The 22,318-nt window shown below is 34.7% G+C and overlaps 1 protein-coding gene across 1 annotated transcript; it reads left to right on the forward strand.

Annotated features, from left to right (window-relative positions):
* Positions 1–8,357: 8,357 nt before the first annotated feature.
* LOC143633254 (cytochrome P450 CYP72A219-like) lies at positions 8,358–13,883 on the forward strand. The gene is made up of 5 exons (XM_077101593.1): positions 8,358–8,736; positions 11,595–11,815; positions 11,902–12,143; positions 12,537–12,909; positions 13,086–13,883. Exons 1-5 carry the CDS (start codon positions 8,454–8,456, stop codon positions 13,509–13,511), a joined length of 1,545 nt encoding a protein of 514 aa, XP_076957708.1. The 5' UTR covers positions 8,358–8,453; the 3' UTR covers positions 13,512–13,883.
* The last annotated feature ends 8,435 nt before the right edge of the window (positions 13,884–22,318 follow it).

Below are 22,318 nucleotides of genomic sequence, written 5' to 3' on the forward strand. Positions count from 1 at the left end.
CGCAAATATAAATATAATTATTAATGTCCAAAATTAGCAAACTCATTTTTTTGCTAACATTTTTCCAACAATCCCCCACATGAATGGAAATCGATCCGCTCATGCAAGTTTCAAACGATGCAATTCAGCTTGCAGGAAAGATAGGTGTTACCCTTTGAACCCTCCTTTGTGAAGTATACTTAGCCTCCTGGCGGTGTGTGTACACGATGTCTTTGAACATACCCCGTTAGTGTAGACGACAATACACTTCACACAACATTGTCCCTGGTTTAGTCAACCCCTCACTGTCGTGTCCTATTATGATCCTGGAACACTAGCCTGGTTCCGCGAGAGCTCTAGGATTTTTGCCCCAAAATCCATTCGAAGCGACCCTACTTCTCTCTCACGTAGGTGATTCCCGCTCGAATCTTTAAAAGCCATAGGTTATTCTTGATTTCTACAAGTCATTAACCTTTGTTATGCTTATCCTCGTTTCATGTCACTGATTAGAATGGACTAGGACGCACGCATGGGCAACGCCCTTTAAGTTTGGTTTGGGGTACTCCCCCACAGTGACTACCCTTGGTTTCATGATTAAGTTTTCCTATTGAACTTAGATCTTAGGATCTCCAGTCAACTAAGTTAGGTTTCCCTCATGTCCCCTTTTTCCATGGGCTTCAGTCCCATTCCTCTTGATGACTTATAAACTAACTCTTTGCTTAAGCCTTTGGTTAACGGGTCCGCAATGTTATCTTTTGACTTCACATAGTCAATTGTGATAACACCCGTTGAGAGTAGTTGTCGTACCGTATTATGTCTTCGTCGAATATGCCTTGATTTGCCATTGTACATTACGCTATGGGCTCTACCAATTGTTGACTGACTGTCACAATGTATGCAAATAGCCGACAAAGGCTGTGGTCATATTGGAATATATTCCATAAATTAACGAAGCCATTCCGCCTATTCGCCACACTTATCTAAGGCGATAAACTCCGATTCCATCGTGGATCTAGCTATAACTGTTTGCTTAGACGACTTCCAAGAAATAGCCGCACCGCCAAGTGTGAACACGTACCCACTTGTTGATTTGGAATCTTTTATATCCGCATCACTGTATCCTTCGATTACAGCCGGATCACGGTTATAATGGAGTCCATAGTCTCTCGTGTATCTCAAGTATCTTAGCAACCGCATGATACTTTTCCAATGTTCCTCGCTTGGATTACTAGTGTATCTACTTAGCCGACTCACGGCATAAGCTAGATCGGGTCTAGTACATGTCATAAGATACATTAGACTACCAATTATTCTTGAGTACTCACGTTGAGCAACCCCCTCGCCTCTATTTTAAAATAGATGGTGGGTCGTATCAATTGGTGTTGACGCGACACGCGTGTCATCCTTATTGAATTTCTCAAGAATCTTGTCCACGTAGTGAGATTGACTCAAAACAAGACCGTTTTGGGTTCTAGGGATTTGTACCCCAAGAATCACATCCGCGAGACCCAAGTCTTTCATGTCAAACCTCGCTTTCAATATGTCTTTTGTTGATCTGATCATGTTATCATTACTCCCAATTATAAGCATATCGTCTACGTAAAGACATAATATCACATATCATCCCGGCGTCTCTTTTACATAGACACATTTGTCACACTCATTTATTTTGAAACCATTGTCAAGCATGACATGATCAAACTTTAAGTGCCATTGTTTTGGAGTTTGCTTCAAACCATATAAGGACTTGACAAGTTTACATACCTTGCCCTCTTTTCCTGGGGCAGAGAAACCCTCGGGTTGCTCCATGTAAATCTCTTCATCTAAATCACCATTTAGAAATGCGATTTTTACATCCATTTGGTGAACTTCCAAAATGCGTAAAGCTGCGATAGCAAGAACCAATCTTATGGAAGTTATTCGCGTGACAGGCGAGTAAGTGTCAAAGTAATCTAGACCCTCCTTTTGTCTATACCCTTTGATTACTAATCTTGCCTTGTACTTATCAATACTTCCATCAGCTTTCATCTTCCTTTTGAATATCCAACGATATCCAAGTGGTTTACAACCCGGCAGAAGATCTACTAACTCCCAAGTATGATTTTGCAATATAGAATCTATCTCGTTCTTAATTGCTTCTTTCCATTGAGGTGCTTCCGAGGATGTTACTGCCTCGCGGTAGGTATTGGGCTCACCCTCCACCATATAGCTCATGAAATCCGAACCGAAAGACTTTTCAATCCTTGGTCGTTTACTTCGTCTAAGCTCACCCTCGTTTTCCTCGGGTTGCTCATGTCTATCATGAACCATATCATCAAACTCTCTTGATGTACTTGCTTCATCAACCAATTTTAATGCAGTTGGGTGTGTTTGTCTTAAACAAGGAAACACCTCTTTCAAAGAAGTCAGCGGTCCTCCATTCCACGATAGTGCCTTCATGTACATTGGGATTCTTGGACTCATGTACAATAAACCGATGCACATTACTATGGTGTGCATATCCAATGAATATGCAATCCATAGTTTTGGGTCCTATTGTCAATGCCTTTGGTGATGGAACTGTCACCTTGGCTAGGCACCCCCACACTTTCAAGAATTTATATGATGGTTCCATACCCATCCATAACTCATACTGAGTCTCGCTTATTTACTTGCAGGGTATCATATTCAAGACATAGTTGGCCAAGAGAATAGCCTCCCCCCACAGGTCATATCTCACTCCCGAGCTAATCAACATGGCGTTCATCATCTCTTTCAAAGTGCGATTCTTACGTTCAGCAACGCCATTTGACTGTGGAGAATATGGTGGGGTTCGCTCATGTATTATGCCACTTTGCGCACATAATTCCGCGAAAGGTGAAACATATTCACCGCCCCTATCACTACGCACAACTTTTTTCTCCTTTTAAGTTGATTCTCAACTTCATTTTTATACAAGGTAAACTTGTCTATTGCTTCATCCTTACTTTTAAGTAAGTATACATGGCAATATCGAGTAGAATCATCAATAAACGTGATGAAGTACTTGTTCCCACCTCTTGTGGGAGTGGCTTTTAAATCACACACATCGGTGTGAATTAAATCAAGGGGTTCAGTTATTCGTTCAACCGATTCGAAAGGGTTTTTCGTTATTTTGGATTCAACACATGTTTCGCATTTGGATTTTTAATCGATTCTAAATGTTGGAATGCTATTTAAATTGATTAAGCGACGAATTGAATTAAAATTTACATGTCCTAGTCTACCATGCCAAACACAAGAATTTGAAGACTCAAGCATGTAAACAGAAGTAGTAGTTTTATTCATTGAATTCTTAACAACAGTTACATTCAATTTAAACATAGCATTTTCAGCATAACCCTTGCCAACATACATTCCTTTCTTAGACAAAATAACTTTGTCCGATTCAATCACCAAACGAAATCCAAACTTGTTGAGCATCCATCTCGAGACAAGATTCTTACGAATCTCGGGAACATAGAGGGTGTTGGACAGTGTGAGCTCATTCCCAGAAGTCCACTTCAAGAGCACATCGCATTCCCCCATGATATCCGTAGTCGCATTATTTCCCATATAAAGCTTTTGATCACCCACCGCCTCTTTAAAATTCTTAAAGAATTGTTTGTCGCCGCAAACATGGCGGGTTGAGCCGGTGTCAACATACCACCCTTTGGGAGCGCCCCCCACAATGTTGACTTCCTCGATGAAAGCTGCTTCCTCGGTTATCATCGCCACGAGAGGAGTGCCATCCTCGTCTACCATATGCGTGCGCGAGCGCTTTAGTTCCTTGCATTGGTTGGAACGGTGCCCCACACCATTGCAGTTGTAGCATGTCCCTTGGCAAGGTACATGCTTCTTTTTCACAACCCCTTTCTTTACGCCAAGGTCCACTTTTGCTTTCCCTTTACCGCCATTACCTTTACCCTGTTTACCCCCTTTGGAGGATTGTCCATGCTCAACTAAGTTTGCCTTGGCGGAAGCATCCACCATGGTAACTTTTTGAGCCACCTTATTGTCCTCCTCAATACGAAGACGAACAATAAGATCCTCCATGGACATCTCCTTTCGTTTGTGTTTAAGATAATTCTTAAACTCAATCCAACTTGGGGGTAATTTCTCAATCACCGCTGCCACTTGAAATGTCTCACTAAGTGTCATTCCCTCGGCATGGATATCGTGAAGTATAACTTGAAACTCTTGGACTTGGTTTATCACAGTCTTGGAGTCAACCATTTTGTAATCCAAGAAACGGGCGACAACAAATTTCTTTGTTCCTGCATCCTCCGTTTTGTACTTCTTCTCAAAAGACTCCCATAATTCTTTGGCAGTCTTTATTGAAGCGTACACGTTATACAACGAATCCATAAGGCAGTTTAACACATAGTTACGACATAAGAATTCCGAATGCTTCCACGCATCTACCGCGCTCAATGATTGAACGTCGGTCTCCCCTTCGGCGTTTGTAGCTGGGGGAGCGGATTCGTTCAAGAACCGTGCTAGGTTCAAGGTGGTCAAATAGAAAAACATCTTTTGTTGCCACCGTTTAAAGTGCAGACCCGAGAACTTCTCGGGTTTTTCAGCTTGATTAGCCATGGTGGACGCTCCCACCACGGTGTTCACAGGGGTACCGGTAACGGTTTCGCTTGACGATGTTGCCATTTTTCCTAAGAAAATAAACTTCGCCCAGTTAATAATTCAGAAAATATATAGTGGGCGCTCCCACTTTAATTAAAAGTTACTCAAAACTTTTATTACAATTCTTGGATTACTCAAACGAAGGTGTTCTAAGTCCAACTTTGAAGGGACCAACGATGAGTTTTCCTTGAAAAGAATAAACTTTAATTGTAACCGGATTTCGCGTTTACCAAAGTACTCATTTGAATAAAACCGAGGAAAAAAATGTATTTTTTTTAAACCGAACGGTGTTTTAAAAAATTTGTTTTAAGATTGTAGGAACCGTTCGGTATAAAATAAATAAAACACTTTTAATACTATTACAATACAAAGAATGAACAAAAAACACCTATCTAGAAAGCATTAAATTACAGTACAATTACAATTGAAATAAATCAAAGTACAAAGAATTGGGTAGAAGTAGAAGTTGGTGACCGAGAATCGTGTTGAACACGGGGCCCTTAAAACAAATTCCGAGTCTCTTCTCGTTTTGTTTCCCAGTGTACAACGGCCAGAGCAGTATGTACTGCCGGAGTTGACTATGCACCCGAATTGGATCGGTTCGTACCTTCTTGGTTGTGTTGGAGAAGATGAAAAAATGTTGGAGAATTTGCAAGCTCTTCAAGTTGCAAATTGTTGTGTCAAACCCCAAGCCTTGGCTTGGTATATATAGCGGAGCTAGGATCAAAGACTCAAAACTAAACTATAAATTGCATTAAACGTCTTTAATGCTTTTTATTATGATTTTGAATTCAATCCATAACTCCCGTTGAATTAGGAATTGCATTAAACGTCTTTAATGTTTTTTATTATGATTTTGATTTTCCAACCACTTATCTTTGAGCTTCGATATCTCATTCATCTTTAGCTCGGTTTTGGACATGGTTTGACTCGTTATGATGCTCTCACATAAAGGATAACAAACCCGTAAATAATTATTTATAATACCCAAATATAAATATAATTATTAATGTCCAAAATTAGCAAACTCATTTTTTTGCTAACATTTTTCCAACAAACGAGCATGTGTGCTTAAAGCTAACGTGGTGACTGGTTCGTGTAGCCAATAAAGTCGCATTTGATCAAAATCAAAGTGGAAAAAAGCAGTCGGCCTAACGACTGCATTCATGTCTATGTTGGGCTGAGTAGATCATGAATATTCGAAAAGCTAGCCGACTTGGCTCCGCTCATTTATTTTAACAAATTGAAAAGTTGAGCTCGAACTCTATTTGTTGAAAGCTTAATATAGCTCTTTATTTATTTTTTTTTACCAAAAAAGATAACTCGATTTTATTTGACTTTTTTTATTTTTATTTGGTATTAAGAGTTGTAGCAACTCGATGTTATTTGACATCTTTATTTGGTTTATATTTGATATCGAGATCGATGGCGGGTAAAGTTTTGATGTTCAGTTAGTCTTTTATGTTATCTATTTTTTTTTTAAATTAATATAGGATGATCCTTATAATTGATATGGATTTTAAATAAAATTACAAATAAAATAATTGCAATCGTTTTGTATAAAAAAAAGCTTTAATGGATACATTAATAAGAACGTCTTCCAAACGGAAAAAAAAAGGATACAACACTAATAAAATCAATTAACGTGTATACATATATAAAAAGAAACAAAGTGAAAAACGAATCCACTTACAGTATTAAAGCATGATAATTTCACATTTCATTCAATTAGACCATACACATAGGTTGTTAAATATATAAGTTTTCACTTTTACAATTTTCTCTTCATGAATGATAAAATAAAAAATATATTGCGTTGGTGAGAATCAAATCACTACCTTGTTTTAAAATGTTTATGACTTCCAACTCAACTATAATAAATTGATGTTAGTTTTCTCTTTTTCTTAATGATATAGATTCACAATCTTCCATTTTAATTTCTTTTGAAATACAAATACAAATTAAAATTATTCTTACTAATCTATGTATTTTAGAAAATTATTTATATCTTATGAATCAATAAGATAAGTTATTATGCATATTATTAAATTTAACTTTTTTTTATTTACTTTTTTAACCACTCGTGTGTCACGCATGCTCTATCCTAGTACAAAAATAAATGAAAACACTATGCTGGTAAATAGTTTTTAGGGAACACCATTTTAATAAATAATTTTTTCATCAACACTAATTTAAAATAAAAAAGAAACTCTTGTTTATAAATGATGGATAAATTTGAAAAACCATTTTATAAAAGGGATAATATGAGGATTTTTCCTTTTTTTGGATAGATCCACCCTTGGAAATTGCAATTAACATTTATGATATTTGTCGGATGACCGTGTTTTGATATGTTATATGCTTACTACGAGAGAGTAAATTACAACGTTTGTCCTTGGATTTATCATCACTTGAATGTTTAGCTTATGATTTTATTTGCTTATAACTAAACTACCAAATTATATTTGTTCATATTAACCTGGCTAATTTAAAATCATATACACATCATCGATAAAAACTTTATTATTGTAAAAGAAAAACTAGCACAAACTCAAATTACAATAATTATTTAGTGTTCACATATTCAAAATGTCTACCGGGCCTTATAATCAGGAGAAGAGGTATGTGTTAGGGTTCGGGTTTGCCCGAACCCAATCTTTTCCAGTTTTATATATAGGTATATTATCGTATTAACGAACAAACTCATTATTTTAAACTAGCGAATCCATTATCATTTTAGTTAAATGTTCGAACCAATTATTATGACCATTTAAGTTAATTTTTTTTAGTAATTAAGTTCTTTTTCTATATTATAAAAGTTACTAAATAAAAATAATTAATTGGATTATTATGGCAATAACCAAATTGTGGAGTAATAGATAAGTTCAAAAATAATTATAAAGTGTCTCAAATTAAGATGTATAATACCTAAATGAATATTTTTAGGGGGGGAGGGGGGGGGGGGTTGTTGTTGAAGAAAACACCAATTAGACGGATGATAATTATATGGATGATACTTGCATTTGCTATGTTGAAAATGCAAACTTTTTTAAAGTTATGATTGAAAATGTTACAAATTGTTTACAAAACATGAAAATCCGTAAAGAACAATTATAATGGGTAGAGTTAAGTCATCGTACAATAATTGATCACGCTCAATCCAAAAACAAAGACACTCAAGCCAATAAAAAAGCCAATGTTAAAATCCAATACGCACAAAGCCAGATCAGTTTTTTATAAACAAAAAGGGTAAAAAAACCATAATACGCTCAAAAATGTTTTTCTTAAGAATAATCGAAAATTGATCGATTAACGATTCAAATCTGTTTTTTCGTTGAACCGATTATTAATTGGATATATATTGACGATTTCGAGATCGTGTGATGTGATTTTCATGAATATATGTATTATTGTTCCTAATGTACGTTAAGCAATTATTATACTATATATTTTATCATAACATATAACTCCTTTTTTATTTTAAATGGCTTTGTATTTTATGAAATGTTAACCATGCATTTTTTATATTATCATGATATTCATCTGACCCGAATCAAGTTGGTCAGAACCGTCTGAACCTGAAAACTTTGACGCCAAAAAAGAAAATCAAGCATAAAAAATCTAAAACCATATAAAAAAACTCCAGGCTCCACCACTTTTTAAAAAAGAAAAACCAAACCAACTTTGACCCATTTATCAACTCAGGTCATTTCATATCGTGATACAGTCTCACACGTTTATGTATCAAAACCGTGTTAACACCAACATGAGGGACTTAAGTGAAACTTGCTCATCAATAAATAGCACCTCCTAAATTAAAATCAAGTAGCAGTTACAAAATGGAAGCGATGATGACTGCGGTGTGTTTTGGTGTTGCGGCGGCGTTGGTGGTGGTGGCAGTATACGGGTGGAGATTCTTGAAGTGGGTCTGGTTACGGCCGAAGGCGATAGAGAAGAGTCTTAGAGAGCAAGGGTTGGATGGAACTCGTTACCGGTTTTTGTTCGGAGACATGAAAGAGATGGTGAAGATGACAAATCAGGCCAAACTTAAACCCATCAAACTCAACGACAGTCTTGTTCCACGTGTCATGCCGTTTTTCTACACATCCGCAAACACTTATGGTACGAGTCATGCCGCTTTTCACTTCGGTTTGATCATTCGGGTTACAATTAATTTTAATTTTAAAGTGAACCATTAAACTTTGTTATATTAGAAACATCGATTAACATATGAAACTTAAAAATAGCTAGACGGGCGGATATTGTTTTTCCGTGGAGATCGAAGAACTGGTTTTCAGGTTTCTTCTTTTGAGAAGAAAGAGACTAAATAAAAAATATATAAATGGTTAAAATCAAGTTGGCTATCTGAAAACAAGGTAAATGTCAAGGTAAATTGTCGCTTTTCGGGCCTTTTGCTTCTCGTAAATGGTCCTTTTTATTTGTTTAATGATATTGGCTTTTCAAAAAAAAAAAAAAAAGACCACAAGGTAAATGTCAAGGTAAATTGTTACATCATATTTTCATTTATCCTTTTTCAATAATCAAAAACTATTATTTCTTCTCCAACATTACATTTATATATTCCACAAAATCTCCTACTTTTATATTTTCTTATAAACTAAAATACTTATCTTAACTTTTATTTCATATTATCTAAAAATAAAATAAGTTCTAGTAATAAATTTAAAATAAAAATAAAAAAGTCATATAAATAAAAAATTAGAAATACATAAACAATAATTAAAACAATCAAACTCAAACACGAACTAAAAAAGTTACATTAACTAATTTTAAAAATCAAACATAAAAAAATATATTTTAATTCAAAAGAAGAAAGATAATTAAATGTGGGGTTGGAATTGGTTTTAAAATTATTGTGACCACTTATCATGTTTGTTTCCATTCATTTTTGTGGATATGCTCTAAACTAACATTTATCTAGTTTAGAATTCTAAATGATGCCACATCAGAACTAAACAACCGATTAGAGTAGCTCTAAAAGCAGTAGACCTATTCATTTTCCCTATTTAAAATACCTTTCATTTTATACTATTTGTTATTTTTGAAGGTGTTGTTAATTAATTTTATTATTTTAATCATTATATTTATTGAATAATAAGTGTTTCATGTGTCTCGGGTTCGCTTACTGTCCCTTTGGCGGCACTTGGTGATGATGGGGAGCTAGACGTTCACTAGTTAGATCCTTGAATTGAACGAGTTTTACATTACCGCACTGTCGTGCCTTCGGACGAGTGTTCACGGGCGTTGACCTTAGGTGAAGGTTTTCCCCAAATCGAAATACGAGTGCATCCCGATTTGGTGAATTTAGCTAGTAGCCCATTTAGAGGATTCGTTGCTCATTCAAAAAAAATATTAATTATCATGTTTATTGAATAATAAGTAAGTAAACTAATGATTTTAATAATTGCAATCAGTTAAAACCACTACACTTAATTTAAAAATGAGCTTTAGTGAATTTAATTTTGCTTACACGGTATCCGTGTGGCATTTTAACTAAACAAATAGTTAACCATCATACGTGTGGCATTTTAACTAAACAAATAGTTAAACTATGTATATACATAGTCTAATGGTATGATACTTATTTAAAAGTGACTTGGTAAGTGCAAAATTAGAAAGATTTCAAGTGAAATAAAGTTTGTTAAAAAGGAAAAAAAATAGAGTAATTATGCTGAGTATAGCATTATAATTACCTTAGCTCAAGCATAATTACTCAGTATTAACATGCATGTAGCAAGTTAGACCGGATGATCAACGCATCCATATGTAGAAGCTAAAATGGTGGAACGTCATCAAGGCCCCGGGGGGCTCTGACTTTGGGCTTAGAGTTTAGCTAAACAACAGCTTATATTCTTTTTTTTTAACAGTCATTTGGATCACTGACGTGCACTGACTGACCGGCCCAATCATACCATTTCACCTTCATGAGAAAACCCATATAGATAAGAAAAAACCCTGGCCTAATCTAGAATCCTCTATTCTCGTCACACATAAAACTTAAACACAAGACCTCCCCGTTTTTCTAAGAATAATTCTTTGGCTACCGACGCATTGTTTTTCATGTTATATTTCTTTGTTTTTAATTTGCTCAATTTGTTTTTTTGTTCTTTGTTACTTATCTATTTATGTTGTTGCAGTTCGTCTGCATTAAAGCATGACCTTTGAAAGTAGTTTTTTCTTCTAGTCCTTCGAAATTAGTTTTTTAATTCGAGTGTTTTGACTAATAAATCTTTCATGATCTGACGATTCGGGTTATGTTTTTCTTAAGCAGACTATATAAAAAGATAGTTTTATAAAGGGTACAACTCAAAGACTGTCCAATGCGTAATTTTTTATATACAGTTTGGGTTAATTTGTTGATCTGATTTTGATATTTTCAACACTAAATAATATAGTAAAGAATCACCTTTGCAATAGAATGTCAGATGATTTTCCTACAAATAACTTCATAATTTACATAAAAAGAGAAATTGCTGAAAACTTTAATTCGAAATCTGTAATTGATGAAATTAAAGACCTTAAAGGTCATTGGGCTGAGTTATAATTTTTCTTCCTTTGTCGTTTATGTGTAAGAACTAGTTATTTTCGTTTTTGGGATTTATTGTCTTAATTGGTGATTTTTTTTCATGGGTAAATTACCTTAATTTTTATCCAAAAATTTTGCCCCCCCCCCAAACCCCAATGTAAACGTTCATGTTCCGCCTTTGACAGATCACAAGTTCGAACAAGGCTTAGGCTTTTAAGGTTACTCTTGAGTTGAACTTGAGCTTTTACATTCGTTTCTGGTAAACATCAAGCCTCAAAAAAATTACAAGGTTTAATTTCCCTTTTGTTGAAAATTTAGTCGCATAAGTCAAAATACGAATTAGATGTTGTTGTGTAGTTTAGTATATCTATTTTCGAACATATATCATGCACTAATTTATATATGCACACATGTAATTCTTGTTGCTATATAGGCAGCACATTTTTTACCTGGATGGGACCACGACCTGTGGTGCACTTAACAAAACCTCCATTAATAAAACAAATATTGGCTGATTATAATCAATTTCAAAAGCCAAGAGGAGGTAATCCGTTAGCAACGATGCTAGCTAAAGGAGTTGTAAGTGTGGACGGGGATGAATGGGTCAAACATAGAAAGATCATCAACCCAGCATTTCATGTTGAGAAACTAAAGGTTCCATTTATGCGCTGTTTATGTTTAGATATTTAAACTAATGGAAACCCAACCATGATTCTAATGCATGTTTTTTTTTGTTGTAGCTTATGTTACCAGCCTTTCACATTAGTTGTAGTGAGATGATTAGCAAATGGGCAGGGATGACAAAAGGAAGATCATGTGAAGTTGATGTTTATCCTCATCTCCAAACAATGACCAGTGATGTTATTTCACGTACGGCATTTGGTAGCAGCTATGAGGAAGGAAGAAGGATATTTGAGCTTCAACAAGAACAAGCAAATCTAGTTATACAAGCCTCACAATCAATCTATATTCCAGGATTCCGGTGAGTATTTTTCCCATTAATCGTATAGTTTATTAAGGTGCACTATTTTCTTTTGTATAAGAAAAACTTGTCGAAAAGTAACAGTCACTCGTGGCAAAATGGACGGGTTAAAAAGGTATGGGGTTAACTCGTTAAGTTATGCTTGGGCCAAACTGGCATCAATTTGGATAGGTACAAAACGCTTTGAAATGGATAATTTTAGAAAAAAAGAAAGTATCCAATAACTAAATTCGCTTTTGTGGCGGCTAACAGTGGTGGCGGCACTCTAAATTGACCTGTTATGTAATTTTAGTAGACCTGAGTTAACTAATAAACATTATTTTTTTTAGCTGAATCAACCAATTTTTTGAAGAATAGATCATAATATTGATTTTACATATGTATGATTTATAGATTTTTGCCTACAAAAAGAAACAGAAGGATGAAGGAGATATACCGAGAAGTGAAAAGTTCTATAAAGAAAATTATTAATAAACGATTAAAGGAAAGTGGAGAAAAAGAAGATTTGTTGGGCTTATTGTTATATTCAAATGACAACGAAATCAAGCAACAAGGGAACAATAGTTTTGGACTTAGTATTGATGAAGTCATTGAAGAGTGCAAACTCTTCTACTTTGCAGGGCAAGAAACTACTGCAAATTTGCTTACTTGGACGATGGTTTTGTTGGGTCAGCACACGAATTGGCAAGATCGCGCTAGAGATGAAGTTCTAAAAGTGTTTGGGGACAGAAAACCAGATGCAGACGGATTAAATCATTTAAAAATCGTAAGTCTCTTTTGTCCTTTGTCGAGACGTGACATGGTGGATATGAACATGAGTTTTTATATGTAAAGTTACCGGCTAAAGTTTAGAACATCATTTATTAACCATATATTACCCACCCAATAACAAAAACACAAGTAAACTTGCTTACATGCCGAAGTGTTTCTCTTGGTTTGCAGATTAATATGATCTTGCATGAGGTACTTAGGTTATACCCGCCCGGTTCGCTTTTAGGACGAATGATTTATGAAGAAGTTAAAATAGGAAACTTAACATTACCATCGGGATCAATGCTTATGTTGCACATGATGCTTTTACATTACGATGCTGATATATGGGGTGATGATGTGAACGAGTTTAACCCAGAAAGATTTGCTGAAGGCGTGTCAAAGGCAACCATGGGTCAAACTTCATATTTTCCATTCGGAGGGGGCCCACGTATATGCGTTGGACAGAATTTTGCTATGTTGGAAGCAAAACTCGCACTCGTTATGATTCTAAGACGCTTCTCCTTTGAGCTCTCACCATCATACTCACATGCTCCACATCTCATTATCACCTTGCAACCTCAGTTTGGTGCTCAATTGATTTTGAGTGAGCTTTGATGATTATTGTGATTTGTGGTCAAAACTAGTTGCATACGTGTTTATTGTTAAATATGTATTACTGTTTTGAGTGAGCTTTGATGATTATTGTGGCTAATACTAGTTGCATATATTTTTATTTTTTATTTGTAGTATATGACTTCTGCACTCTTGTCAATCATGAAATCCAGGCTGGGCACCCTGAGATTCATTTTTCTCTTTAGGTGCGGAGATTTTATCCTAAGCGATCCAATACAACTAATTCGAGATTTGGTCATTCCCCACAAAGATATATACTTCCTACGAATACTTTCCACTGATCAATAACATTAACGGGGGCTCTTAACATAGAGAGATAGTAGATCGGAATTAATGCTTCCAAGAATCGTCTCAGTTAATGCTAATCTCCCACCCAACGATAGTTAGTGCACTCATTTTCATTGTCAAGAGTTTGGCCTTGAGTTTGTCTGTCACCAGGATTCAATTTCTTGTAAGGTTACCCAACGGGGAGCCCATGGCCAAATGGGAATTTTGCAGGTTGGCACTTAAGAATATTAATTCATCATGGACTCGACTTGTGACTGCTCCACACCAATTTAACCCCAAATACTTAGTTATATTGTAGTTAACCTCGAGGCCTAAGGTGAAAATATCTAAGAATTCTAGTAATATTATAGAAATCTGAAGCGGTCTATTCTCCGCCAAAAATCACCTCATATGTGTAAAACAAAGGGGACACAACCTAGTTTTTGTCAAACCATGTCGAACAAAATTGTATTTAATGTACTCTAAATATTTTACAAGTTTATTGAACTTTTGTAGCTAACGCATACGTACATCCATCCACACACAACGAAACTCTTTTCTCACATACCTATCCATACCATGGCTAAATTTAACCACATAAGACTATTCTCTATGGTGAGGGGCTTCGAAGCCCCTCCCCAGTGCCACCTCAGCGCCACATGTGCACTGGGGGCTCCAAAGCCTGTAACATCCCGAAAATTCTAGACTAATATTTAATATAATACATGCGTCGGGTAAATTATTTGAGTTAATGGGATAATGATAACAATATAATAATAAAGCTTAAGGGGTAACGGGCTTGGTTAATAGAATTAAAGATGGACCAAAAAGGAAAGATGGGCCTTAGGTCCATGGGCTTAAGAGAGTATAAAACCCCTTAAACCCTAGTCCTTTTCATTTTTATCTCTACACCATAGCCTACACCTTCATAAACACACACAAACACTATTCTCTAATCCGAGCCAAGATCCGAAGACGAGAACCCGAGCTTGTTGGTGCTAGATCGTCGTGACGAACCAAAGCAACATCAAAGACCAGCTCGTATTCGTAGTTCGACTCATTTACGGTACGTTTATATCGAGATCTTGTTCGTTAGGTTCGGATTTAGTCTAGAAATCATAGATCTGTGCTAGTATGGTAAAAACGAATCCAACAAAGCTAAACTTACTGAAATTGATTACAGTTTGATAGGTTAATTGTTAGAATGAAAAACCCGTATGTATATATATAAATCGCACCATGTAAACTCAGATATTTGGATGATTGGACCCTTGGGGTTTGTAGGCGCTGCATAGACGATTCCAATAATACCTAAATCATGATATTTAGTTAAGAAACGAAGGAGTATTGCAGATCTAATACATGTTGACTGTTATTTGTTCTTATCAATATTGACTTTGACCTCTGAGTCAAAGTCTGGATAAGAACAGGGATGATTCGTTAAGGATGATCAGTTCGTTACGCGTGCATAACGAATGGGACTCGTTCGTGTAAATGGATAATGAATCTATCCATTCGCTATATTTAGAAAACGAACTAGAAGAGGGACCAGAATCACGAACTAGGCTAACGAATCTGAATAACGAATCACATGATGTTCAGATAACGAATTAGAATGCGATCTGATAACGAATTAGAGTGTGATTTGATAATGAATTAGACTTAATTCGTTATAGTAATTCGTTATAGAATTAGAGCTCGACCCCAGCCAGGGGCTCTGCCCCTTGGACCCTGCTAGGGGCTGCCGCCCCTAGACCCCGCTGCCAGGGGCGCTGCCCCCGGACCCCCGTTCGTTGAGGGTAATAATTTAACTAGAAACGCGATATGAAAAGTGATAGTAATCAATACACCTAGTTGTTATACAGCTAGCCGTGCACAACCAAAGAAAGGAGTAACCATTAACGGAAGAAGTAACCGAGTTCAGGTGAGTTTCTAGCCCCACTTTCTTGTTATGTTTTCGAGGCTGTGTGCATACTCGATGTGACAGTTAATACACTTAACTTAAATGGTAAGTGTATGCCATGTATGATATATGTGTTATATATGATTGATTGCTTGTCGGTACTTGAACGATCTTCGGATATTTCATGTAACGCTAGGTTATAAATAAAGATATGGATATTGTATGTAATGCAGGGATGATTACTTTTCGATACATGAACGATCTTCGGATATTGCATGTATTGCCAAGAATAGTGATGATTGTCTCCTTATATGGATATTAGATGATAACTTATATATAGAGTCTCCTCTACGGATAATATATAGAGTGTTCCTTAAATGGAAAACATAGTGTTCCTTTGATGGAAAGCATAGTGTTCCTTCGATGGAAAGCATAGTGTTCCTTTAATAGAAAGCATAGTGTTCCTTCTATGGAAGTATATAGGATGTTCCTTCCATGAAGAATATATATATAGAGTGTCCTTCTATGGAGAATATAAATAGCAGGGTAATAGTAATAGTTCTTTTAATAGATATTATGTGACGTTCCTCTTATGGATATTTATACAGGATTAAGATACGTATGTATGTAAGATATGTGTGTCTTGTATGTCGCCTGATTAACTAGAACTCACTCAGCGTAGCTGACTTTTAGTATGCACGCAGGTGAATATGATTAAAGAGCTAGCATGAGGTTGGCATATGGCATGGATCGAACGGCTGGCATTTGAAGATGGAATAAATGATGTTTTAATATGATGATTTATGTTATGGTTTTAAATAAAAGATTAAATGTTTTGTAATAAACGGTTAAAGTTTTATATTCCGCGAAAGTTTTAATAAACTCTGATTTGTAGAACTGTGTTTATGAGTAAATCCGACGTTAAAGTAGGGCTACTGGGAACGGGGCCTTACAATTAGGATAACGAATTAGGATAGCGAACTAGGATAACGAACCAGATAACGAATCAGGTGATTCGTCACGCACCAATTCGCTATGTTAAGATAACGAAACAGACTAACGAATCAGATCACGAAAAGTAACGAATCAGGCTTAATTCGTTATAGCAAATGAGTTAGAGAATAAAATAATAATCTAAAATTCTAATAAAAAATGTGTTAAGATAGTTAATAGAAATAAAATTTTTACTTGTCATTCTCGTTTATGGTAATTAATACTTGTATCTTACTCGTCATTCTTCGTTTTTCGAAACCCCTAATGCTGTTTGAACAATCATAGACTGGATTAAGCGATTCAGAATCTAGGGTTCATAGGTTTTGGGGGAATTTCGGATGGTGTACTTAAATATTTGTTTGTGTTTTGGTTACCATTTGAACTCGCAGATCAGTGGGTTGCGCCGGCCACCTGCCGGGGTTCGAATCCGGCAGTGTCTGGGTTTGGCCAATTTTTATTTCATTTTTGTTATTATTTATTTATTTATTGTTTATTTTAATTTTTAAATGACTGATGACTATTATACTTATTAGTAAATTCAAACAAACATTTTTTTTATTAACCAACGTTACTAAGTTACCTTTTATCAATTAGTTTCATTAAGTTTTCGTGTGTGTGTATATATATATATAAACATGTATGTTTATATGTTTATGAATATGTAAGTATTGTAATTGTATATTACTAATAAACTCTAACTTATTTAAAACCCGACATCATTATTGGTGTTTATTTGTCGTTGAGCATCTTTATAAACTTACTTATCTTACTAATCTATTAAATCAATACAATTATGCCACATGACATTCTACCAGCTTGTCCACCTAGGCCTACAACTTACCATATTTCCATTCTAAGAGTCTCTCTAATGATGCCACATGTCGTATTAACCTTAAACCTAGAAAACATAACCCACTCCATTTTCCGTAACCCACAACCAATCCAACCATTCATTTTTCTCTCTAAACCTATTCACGAACATGCTAACCCTAATTCGCCGTTCATATTCATCTCTAATTCCGGCGGTCATATTCCGACTTCTACATTATTCACTATCGACTTTTTAATCTACCATGTTATTCTTCAGAACCATAGGGGAACAGGTCTCCAATCGTTTGGATTCCGTTCAATTCATAGTTTATCAAAGGAGATGTTATAATGTTTTTTTCCTCGATTCATGATTCTTATAACAGATCTATTCTCCGATGAATATATTAAAGGTAATTAACAATCCATTCTTACGCATATTTGTTTAATAGTATAGTAATATCAGATGAATATATTTCGGCCAATTTGTTTTGTTATAATATCCGATGAATATTGTAACATCCAGAAATTTCTAAAATAATATTAATTATACTATTTAATATTGGAGGGAAAGTTTACTCGGGTTAACAGGAAATAATTAAATAGAGTAGGAATTGGTATGGGTCGGGCTAGTGTTGGGTAATGGATATGGGTTATGGACTTGGGTTATAAAGGAAAGAGGAAAGGACCATGGGCCTAAGCCCATGATCCATAATTATATAAAACTTAAATCACCATTTAATCCATCATTTCTCATATTCCATACACCACCAAAACACACACTTAGCTCTCTCTCATCCTACCTTCTCTCTCTAGCCGAAATAGAAGAAGAATTGATTTCCGACCCTAGGTAATGATAGTATGATATTGTAGAGATACAAACCCGTTAGATTTAGTCATGAAACGACGAGCCGACACCGTTAAACCATTGAAGTCATGAGATCCGGGTGGAATTGGGTATAAACCGAACCTAAGATGAGCTTAGGGATCACCCTAGCTCAGATCTGGATCGAACGGGACAAAAAACGGTGAAAACGGTGGCCAAACGAGTGAGATCTCGCTTTTCCGGCGAGATTCACATTTTTCCAGCAACGGCGGCGCCGGAGGCTGTGTCACATCAGATGTGACGTCTGACGTCTGACAAAACCCTGACCCTAATTGGTTACGGAATTCTAACGAATTAGCGGTAATTCGTTAACGGAAGGGTAGCTAGTCCGTTATGGCAATTCGTTATGGTGGGGGGACGAACTAGAAGCAGCTCGCTAAGTGATTCATTAAGGAGAAATGACGAATGAGGATAACGAATCAGATCATGTTAGTTGATTCGTTACTCGCCCATTCGTCATGGCAAGATAACGAATTAGCTCACTCAGTTCGCTAAGTCAAGATAACGAACTAGGCAGTATTTTGATAACGAATTAGACAGTGTTGTGATAACGAATTAGGCTTAATTCGTTATAGCAATCAAGTGGGCGAATTAATTAATAATTTAAAATCGTAGTGGAAAATGTGATAAGACAATTAATAGAAATAAAATTTTTCCAAGCTGACCTGGCAGCTTGACCCTAGCCAGGGGCTGCCGCCCCTAGACCCCACTGCCAGGGGGCGCTGCCTCCGGACCCCCGTTCGTTGAGGGTAATAATTTAACTAGAAACGCGACATGAAAAGTGATAGTAATCAATACGCATAATTGTTATACAGCTAGCCGTGCTCAGCCAAAGAAAGGAGTAACCGTTAACGGAAGAAGTAACCGAGTCCAGGTGAGTTTCTAGCCCCATTTCCTTGTTATGTTTTCGGGGCTGTGTGCATACTCAACGTGAAGTGTGAATACACTTACCTTTAGTGGTAAGTGTATGCTATAGATGATATATAAATTAGTTATCATATAATGCTTGTCAGTGCGTGAACGATCTTCGGATATTGCACGTATCGCCATGGATAGTGATTGCCTGTGTATGAATGCTACGATTTGCTTACTATGTAAATAATGAATTGATAGGAAGTGTGTATTAGACAAGTAGAAGTAGAGTGTGATAGAAGTGGATAGGGGTCTAGTAAGAGTGTTAAAGTGGCAAAGTGGCATAACGTCAATCGTTATTAAAGTGGCAAAGTGGCAAAACGTCATTCGTTATTAAAGTGGCTAAGTGGTAGGGGTAAATAAGAGGTTAAGTGGTAAGGTGAGCAGGTCAGATAGTGGGCTACATGCCTTCAGATACGTATATGATATATGTAGTGGTTGTATGATAAGTCGCTTGATTAACTAGAACTCACTCAGCGTAGCTGACTTTTAGTATGCACGCAGGTGAGCTGATTATAGAGTTAGCATGAGGATGGCACATGACATGGATTGAACGGCTGGCATCTGAAGATAGAACAAATGATGTTTTAAAAATGATGTTTTATGTTATGGTTTTAAATGAAAGATCGAATGCTTTGTAATAAATGATTAATGTTTATCTTCAGCGAAAAGTTTTAATTAACTCTGATTTGTAAGAACTGTGTTTATGAGTAAATCCAACGACCAAATGTAGGGCACCGGGAACGGGGCCTTACAAATATATTCCGGCCAGTTTGTTATAAGCATATTTTTATGTTTAATAAGATTTTCCGGTGAATTTGTTATTTTTTTGAAAAGTGAAAATTCAGAATTGAATTTCCGTCCATATTCTTAATTGTTTTCCGGGCAAATTTTTATTGTTTTGTTTGTTCAATTCTATAATTTTCCGGCCATTTTTTTATTCTATTGTTTTTCCAGTTATAAAATTCTATCTAATTTATGTTTATTTCCGTCCAATTTTTTTAGATTTTTCCGGCAAATTTTTATTCAGTATTCTTTAATGTTTTCTTGAAATATTAATTATAAAATTACTTATTATTTATTAACATTTACTAATCATCATATTGACCTTTAATTAAAATACATATTAAATTATAATATTCATCTTCCAAATATAATTTATTCTATATTATAATAACAATATTAATGTACATAACTGATTTCATTATGAGTTACCTTTTGACTATAATTTGAAATTCAAATTCAAATTATTACTGACTATATATAAATGTTTGACTAAATTAACTATAATTACGGAAATAATTTATGTTTTTATATATTATTAAATAAAATTATATAACCGTATATAATCATACTTTCTAAATATACTTTTTTTTGATATTCAATGTTTTATTTTTGGAAATTATGATTTGAATACAATATGTTACAATTTACAATAAATATGTTATTTTTGCATAATCAATATGTTATTTTTGGATATAATTTTAAACAAAAAACCGGTTTATTATATTCAAACTTATTTATAGCAAGGTTTGTAAACATAATACGTTTAACAAAATTAACATTCTCTACATTCTATTCTACTATATAATATCTAATCACGTATTAAATTTTCAAAATTTTCATAATTATAGGCCTTTTATTCCATTCGTATTTTCTGCCATGTAAGGTTTTACACTGTTAATAATTGTGTTTAGTTTTCGGCCACTTTATTTAACTGTTTTACATTTTCCTTATAAGCAAATGATAATTGGAAGCTCAAATCTTTACCATGCTAAATGAAATTGATGTTCTCAAAACATCAACATCAACTCTTAAGGTTAGAGTTCTGAGGCTTTGGAGCATCAAAGATAAATAATACGTTTACCAAAATGTATATTCTCTACATCCTACTATATAATATGTAACTAATCACATAAGCCTTTATCATACTTTTCATAATCATAAATTCTGTAACAATGTAAGCTCCTACCCTTTTAATAATTGTTTTTATTAATTATTTAGTCTAATGTTTTATATTTTAATTTTATGCATAGGGCAATGGAAGCTTAAAAATTTACCATGCTAAATGAAATCGATGTTCTAAAAACATCACCATCAACTCTTAAGGTTAGAGTTCTAAGACTTTGGAGCATCAAAGATAACAAAGATGTCAACGAGGATTTTTTGATTGAGATGGTGCTAATGGATGAAGATGTAAGTATCTATTTATGAATCTGTATATATGTTACAGATTTTATATTTTTATATCTTAATTATTGATTGAGTTGTAATTCTGATATATATTTTGTTCTTTAATGACAGGAGAATCGAATCCAAGCCACCGTTTACAAACAAGATATCTTTCGTTTCAAAAGATTCATCAAGGAAAGCTCTACTCTGACTACTGAGTGATTGACTGTTCCAACAAATTGGTGTTGGGACCAAACACACATTTTGGTGTTAAGACTTCATTTTGTTGGTGTTTTTGTTGAGTTGATTGTTGGGTTTTTATTTTGTTCACATACATTTCTTATTTATCATGGTGGTTTTTAATTTCTTTATATTATCATTAATCTTATTTTGTTTATATTGTTTATTGCAACTCACAAATTTTAGTTTTATTGTTTTATTTTAGGTTTTTTAAAATTTAATTCTATAAATTTTGGATAACATAATTAAATATTCGCTGTCAAAAATGTAATTACCTTCTCCCAAATATTAAAATTTAAGACAAATATAAACAATAGATATGCTGTTTAGGTATTATTTGAAATATATTCCAATAATTAAATGTGATGGTTATATTCTCAAGAAACCCGTTTACCATATAATGACCCGGGTTAAAAACCGACTTTTTGTATCATTTATAACCAATTTTAAATTGTTTTTAATCTATTTCTACCATCTGATCAAAATCAACATCACTCTTTGATTCTTCATCCATGTTTTGAAGGTAAGTTCGTCCTTTCAACCCTAATTAGTGCCTGATTTTGTCCTAAATAATCCCTATTTTTAGATTTTTCTTCATTATTACACATA

The sequence above is a fragment of the Bidens hawaiensis genome, unplaced genomic scaffold (genome assembly GCF_021521415.1).
Source record: "Bidens hawaiensis isolate Kalapana, Puna unplaced genomic scaffold, B.hawaiensis_p1.1 tig00006635_1, whole genome shotgun sequence".
Classification (NCBI taxonomy): domain Eukaryota; kingdom Viridiplantae; phylum Streptophyta; class Magnoliopsida; order Asterales; family Asteraceae; genus Bidens; species Bidens hawaiensis.